The following is a 7,064-nucleotide window of genomic DNA, read 5'->3' on the forward strand; positions in this document are numbered from 1 at the left end:
TTGTGTTTTTGCATGCCTTAACATGTTGATTTAATTGACATAGCTCCATTAGTCCAAATTGCATGAAAATTGATATGTAGCTTATTGAATATGTTCTGTTTAGGATAGAATTTTTGTGGGAATTTAATGTGCTGTTTTGATATTTTTTTGGATGTGATCTTGCTGCTTTCTCATATGTGATCCATACTTGCTTACTTTGCCCTAGATTGTGCATAAAATGAGATTAGTGCATAGTTTGGATGTGAGACCAATTGGGATCTCTTCTTATTTGAATTATCTTGACATTGATTATGTTTTACTTGCTGTTTTAAGTTTTTTCCCTCCTTTGGACCCTAGGCTTGGCCTAGTTGTCTTGTTACTTATGTTTGAGCTTGACTTTGACTTTTCAGGTTAAAAAGCTAATGCCTTAAGGAGGTCGATACATAATTGAGTTGAATTCATTTGACTAATTGTTTGTTTTGTAGGGCTTGGTTCACTTGATCTTTGTGCTATGCACATGCTGCACATTATTGTTTGATTGTACATTGGTTGATTCTTATGTTATTGTTTTGTTTATGTTGGGATGCTGATGATATTTGACTGATTTCAGGTACCCTTAGCTGCTCAGTTCTCTTAAGAACTTGCATTGCTTTGCTTAATAGCAATTTGCATTGAGGTAGACTCTCTTGTCTTCATGTAGTCTGGAAGACCTGGCTTGTTATTTAGCCAGGCAACTATCTGAAGTCCTCCTTAAGAGGCAATGTTTGTGATTGTTTATGTTTGTCCCAAGCAGGAAAAGTCCTCATTTGAGGCGATTGGTAGATCAAAGAGACATGTAGCCTATCTCCTACTATTCAGTGAGTCACTCACCTTGCTCACACTACTTGTGTTGATGCATAGTGAGTAAAATCCCAAGATCTATCGAGTCTAATTGGGGAAAGAGTTCCATCTTTCTGAACTCCCCCACATTCTTATATTTACATGCTCTCTCGGACCTGAGATCGAAGCAATGAGGCACACCCCTCATATCCTTTCATCTGCTTCACCTTAGCCCCTCAATGGCAAGGTTAAGAGCGACACTTACCTATTACAGTGGACTTTCATAGTCAAACCCTTTGATTGAGCCTCCTTGTTTGATTATAGCGTGTGCTACTTGAATTTATGTGATCGATTACTTGATTCATTTATACATGATTACTCGAGTTTGCCATTGTGCATTTATCATTACTACTTATTCATTAGTGCATGATCATTTCATTTGTCTTTGTGACATACCTTTGTTGTGTGCCCATTGAGGACGATTGTAAGTCCATTCCTATGGCCATTGTTCCTATGATATGGAAGTGAGTATAAGACCATCATTGGCCACTCATATTCTTTGTGCTTGATGCAGTTGTTTATCGTATGTGAGGATGCAATTGTAAGACCCTGTAAGTTGGCATTTGCTTTCCTGTGATCATATGTTGGATATTGGTATAAGCCCAGATAGATTGGCATCCGGTATCCCATTTTTGTTTTGTTTTAGGAGATTGGAATAAGACCATCTATTGGCTTCCGGTATCCCATTTTTGTTTTGCTTTAAGAGATTGGAATAAGACCATCTATTGGCTTCCGGTATCCCATTTTTGTTTTGTGTGTGAGATTGGAGTAAGACCATTGAGTGGCATCCGGTATCACTTTATTTGCTTTTGTTATTGCTCATTGTTTAGTCCTAAGGACACACTTGAATCATCTCCTATATGATCTCAAGAGGTGAACCTTTTCTAAGGAGTTTTACTTTCTTCCATTCCATTCATCCATTGTGTCCTAAAACTTTTCATACGTGTTTTAAAACTTGAAATAAATGTTGTGCAAACATTCTCACCTTGCTTTTTCAAATTAGAAACTTGGACCTTAAGTCCATGATTTTCAAACTTCACTTTTGTAAATACTTCTTTGAATTGACTTTAATCATACCTTGACCATACTTTGTAAATAATCATAATCAACTAACTCCACCCATTCACTTGTTTTGGCTTTGTCCATTAACATGTTTTCATACATTTAGCCATAGGTTTCAATTACCATAGTGGTTGATGTGATTCTTACCTTATCCTTAGTGAGTTGATTGTAAGCCTTCCATACTTATTATAGGGTTAACCCCTCACTAGTATGTTGAAGCCGTCCTCGCATGGTGGATTGTTGACATAGGTTGAGTTTTCTCCCATTGGTAATGAAAAGCCTTAGTGCTTGTGTTTAAAATTGAATCCACTAACTTTTGGAAGTTTTTAGCCGAACTACGAGGTTTTGATCCTGTAAAGGTACGTAGGCAATGGTTATCCATCCAAACACAAAAATAATAAAAATTGTACATTCTTTTCTCATCATCCCAATCATGTTTGCACAATACTTATGTCATGATAAATAATAATTTTTATACAACAAGTGTGAAAAGGGCTCCCTAGGAGTACCTAGGACGCATTGGGTGCCTAACACCTTCCCATTGCGTAATTTACCCCTTACCCAGACTCTCTGATCTTTTTTCATCAGTTTTCTATGCGTAAAACTTCGTAGGTTTTTGTTCGCTTTTTAACCAGTCCTTAGGATAAATAAAAGTGCGGTGGCGACTCGATTCATTGTATGCTTTGCTTATGATTTAATCAATAGATCATATAGCGACGAATACACCGCTACAGCGTACGCCTCACCGTCTCTCGATTATTTGGATAATTGGCGTACGCCATATTGCACAAATTATCGACTTCCGACTAAAACACGTTAAATAAACTTGGATAAGGGAATAGGTGGCGTACGCCTCGTTATTCTTTGAATAAGCAAGTAGGAGGCGTACGCCTCACTACCGTGCGTATTCAACATCGACAAACAAACTTTCAAAACAATTCGAACGAAAAGGGAATAGAAGGCGCACGCCTTATTATTCCTCAAAAGAATTGAACGATTGGTGTACACCATATTGCTCAATCTTTCGTCGTTCCTCAAATCATCAACAAATCAAACCTAACTTCTCGCCCTCGAGCGATCGAAACCAATCAAATCCAAACACGTCAATTCAACTCGTCACCCCCTCGTGACCAAAACCCTTTCAAAAAGAACACTGTCAATCCTTTCTAATGGGCACAACAAACCAGTGCTAGAGCCTCCACCGAGAGTAGACAAGCCAGTGTTTAGCCGTTAGAACGCCGACCTACACAGTCGTTCATCAAAACAAAACACAACCAATATTCGTAGTAGCCTGAACTACGAATGCTCTGATTTCCTTATTGCACCATAAAGATACGTAGGCAGGAGATTGCTGTATCTTCGCGAGCACACTAATAAAAAACCTCCCATTTCCCCCATCCTGAGGTCTTCATCCACATCTATCATCAATTCTAATTACTCGAAGCAAGCAGATAAACAGTCAATTAAAAGTCAAATAGCAAAATCAGACTAAAAGGTTCCCGTTGAGTACAACGGACGTGAGGGGTGCTAATACATTCCGCTTGCGTAATCGACTCCCGAACCCGAATATGGTTGCGACAACCATTATTCTTATTTCTAAAGGTTTTCTCGATATTTTCCTATTCCTTCATTGGAATAAATAAAGTTCGGTGGCGACTCTGTTTCGAACAACATTTTTTTTTTCCGCGTCCTATCACGAGGGATCGCATTATCATCTTTTTTTGAGGTGCGACAATTACATGCGACTCTATATGACTAATGCACAAATACAAGCTATTCAAAATCCTTTGATTCTTAGTAAAATTGGTGTCACCACAACGACAATAAAATGGATGAATTTTTCTGAAATGAGTCATCTTATATCAAATGTATATGACTGAGTTTTAGTTTAGTTTACAAGACATAGTTTTTCGTAAATCGTTTTCCCTCTCCTAAGTTGCCCTCCAAATAATTTAAATGGCCGGGTTGTCTTGATTACACAGATTGCTACTAAGATGCATTTTATACAAGCTTATTTGAAACGAGGGTGTCCTCTACCACCAACATTCGTAGAATGGAGAGAACGTCTTAAGGAAGAAACATCTGAGTGAGAACTTTGCTTTTTTGGATAGGATGCATGAGTTCTTGAAATTAAATGATGTTGAAAAATAATACAATAGAAAAAAGTCTAATGCGAAAAGTTCAATAAATTTAAAAAGATGTCATCGATTTTGATGCATTTTAATCGTATGTACTTCTAATTTTGTTGATTCACTATGTTCATTTTTATTCTTATATCTTCATTTTAAGATGTCCAAACATAATCTAAGCGTATAAATAAAGCATTACTTTTGAAAACAAATTAATTGTTGAGTTTCTAGTAAGAGATGAGTCCTCTTCAATTCTGGACAAATTCTACAGAAGAGTTTTTAAATGTTGTGAAACTGAAGTTATTAGACTAATGTTTTGCTTAAATTGATGCAATGAGATGATATGAAGTGATATGAGATGAAATAGAATAAGATTACATTGTTTGAGTTAATTAAAATCAGATCCAGTATAATAAAATTTTATTATTCTATTTTATTTCATTTCATCACTTTTCATTAGCATTGTTTCCCTTAGATATGAGGAATAAAAAATTACATCACTTTCTACTAGTATTGATCACTTTCTACGAGTATTGTTCCCTTTAATATGAGCAGAATGAAAATTTTCATCACTTTCCATCATTATTGTTTCTCTTTTATATGAGCAGAATCAAAAACTTACTTTGTTTTTATCGCTAATTATTCAAATAATAAAGTAATAAAATTTTTATTTCACTCTATTCTATTTTTGCTAAATTTCAATAACTCTATTTATCTTAAGATATTAAAATATAATCTAAAATAATATAATAAAATTGTATAGCTAACGAACTAGAAATTTTTGTCTTAAAAACTCTAGCATCATACTAACAAAAAATTATTAAAATTTATATATGCAGATGGGTGGCTGACCAATTAAATAAAAAAATATTAAAACATAATAATTTTTAGTTTTATGCTATCTTTACAAGTACTCTGGCGGTGAGCAAGTTGTCCATTTACATATGGATAGTACTGCTTATAAAAAAATAAGAATGGATAAAACCATATATAAAACCAATCCAAAATATCCGGATCCATGTCCAGATCCGCTTGGAGTTTCGCTTCACTTCTCTAGGGTTTCTCAAACACATTATAGAATCTCTCCACTCTCAGATTTCCTCTATAGATTAAAGAAGCATCGGAGAACCAATTCCGTCGCCGGAAACCGAACGCCGTTGCCGGAAACAAAAAACCTGAACCGAAAAAAATGTCAAGCAAGAAGAAACACAAACGAAAACACAGCGACAACGATGAAGACGACGACGTTTTCTACTACCGCTACTGCGCTTCGTCCTCAACCCCCAACACCACCACCGGCACCACATCCAGTAATCAACCCCAATCAAAACCGAACAACAAAGGATCATCAATAGGAGGAACAGGTGAACCCTTAGCACCATCAAAATCGACGCTATACGTTTCTAATCTAGATTACTCCCTAACAAACTCCGATCTCCATACGCTCTTCTTTACTTTCGGCAGCATCGCGCGTGTAACCGTTCTCAAAGACCGTCACACGCGCCTAAGCCGCGGTGTCGCGTTTGTCCAATTCGTTTCTCGTAATGACGCCCAATGCGCCGTGGCGGAGATGAATAAGAAGATTCTCAATGGAAGGACTCTAACTGCTTCTATTGCAGTGATAATGGACGTGCTCCGGAGTTTATTCGGAAGCGCGTGTACAATACTGAGACTGCTTTGTGTTATGAGTGTGGGGGGCATGGTCATTTGTCGTATGAGTGTTCTAAGAATCAGTTGGGGCCGAGGCCGCGGCCTCAGCCTAAGAAGCCGCGACGGGGATTTAGTGGGCTGAGGGATAGGGATGGGGAGGAGGAAGGTGATGAGGAGGAGGAGGAGGGTGGTCAGATTGCTGCGGAGCAGTTTGACGATAATTGGGCTTCTGTTGTGGTTGATGAAGCGGGTGAAAGGTTGCTGGGGAGAAACAAAAATGATGATGAGGGTTTGGACAACAACAAGACGAAGAAGAAAGGGAAGAAAGCTGGGTATTTCAGTGATGAGAGTGATCATGATGATAATGATTGATCATGACTATGTAGCATTGACACTTCAGATTGAAGGTGTGTGTTTGGTATTCCGCATTACCGCATTATTCAACTAGTCCTGTGTGTCGTGTCTATATATGTGCCAGTGTTTCATAGATCTAAATGGCAATTTTTTGTTTTTATCCAAATATGGTGTAATTGATGAAATTGTTTATATGTTGTTGGCTTGGTTGGATGTGTTTATGGTTTTGATCACAAGCACATGTTAGTTATTAGTTATTGTGGTAGTAATTAGTGATAGTGGTGGTGAATTGGTGATGAGCATTTTTGTGTATTCCATATTTTCATAGTTAATGAATGATGACAGACGAGTCTCTTATTTATCGGCTTAATTTAGCATTCGGTTTACCTGTAAAACAGAAAGGAAAAGCCTGTTCGTTATGTTTTTTATTTTGGTTCAGTTAAAACATGTAATGTAATCAAATTGTAACACCCTGGTTTAGTTTATGCACATCTTGTTATCATATAAGTAAGGTTTTTAATTACAGTTGTGGTGGTTATGTTATGATATTTGATATGTAGAATATTGTAGTCAGATATAGCTGGATTTGATGTGGTTGTTGAGATCTTGAAAAGCATAGGTTGTAGACTTGTAGTCACAATTACTGTCGCCGTTCTTGTGGAAAGCAGTTTAAAACCATGGGTAACAGTTCTTCTGATTACCTTTACTCTTTGATGTCTACTGAGCATTTTTATGCAGATTGATGAGTATTTCTCAAGTTTCTCATAGAATACTTAAATTGCTTCTCCCAGAGAAAATGTGGTATCCTTTTCATGCATAATCACTTGGCTGAGCTGGAGAATAATACCAATTTGTGCCTCACCCTCGACACTAGGCTTTAAATTATAGGTTTAATTATTCTATAACTTTTTGAACCATGGGCTAATCTTGAATGTCATTGTAATGATATGTAGAAAAAGAAATTGGTTATTGTTATGCTATTTGCTTTCTTTCGGAATTATGGCTTTGAAT

The 7,064-nt window shown here is 36.9% G+C and overlaps 1 protein-coding gene across 1 annotated transcript; it reads left to right on the forward strand.

Annotated features, from left to right (window-relative positions):
* Positions 1-5,238: 5,238 nt before the first annotated feature.
* Positions 5,239-6,071, forward strand: LOC127137508 (U11/U12 small nuclear ribonucleoprotein 31 kDa protein). Its single transcript, XM_051063967.1, has 2 exons — positions 5,239-5,570; positions 5,669-6,071. Exons 1-2 carry the CDS (start codon positions 5,239-5,241, stop codon positions 6,069-6,071), a joined length of 735 nt encoding a protein of 244 aa, XP_050919924.1.
* Positions 6,072-7,064: the final 993 nt, after the last annotated feature.

This window comes from Lathyrus oleraceus, chromosome 4 (assembly GCF_024323335.1).
Source record: "Lathyrus oleraceus cultivar Zhongwan6 chromosome 4, CAAS_Psat_ZW6_1.0, whole genome shotgun sequence".
NCBI lineage: Eukaryota > Viridiplantae > Streptophyta > Magnoliopsida > Fabales > Fabaceae > Lathyrus > Lathyrus oleraceus.

Excerpts from the sequence above, each read along its gene's own strand:
- LOC127137508 (XM_051063967.1), top strand. The coding sequence starts at position 5,239 with ATGTCAAGCAAGAAGAAACACAAACGAAAACACAGCGACAACGATGAA. Across the intron at positions 5,571-5,668 it reads CGCCTAAGCCGCGGTGTCGC|TGATAATGGACGTGCTCCGG; the intron begins GTTTGTCCAATT and ends CTTCTATTGCAG.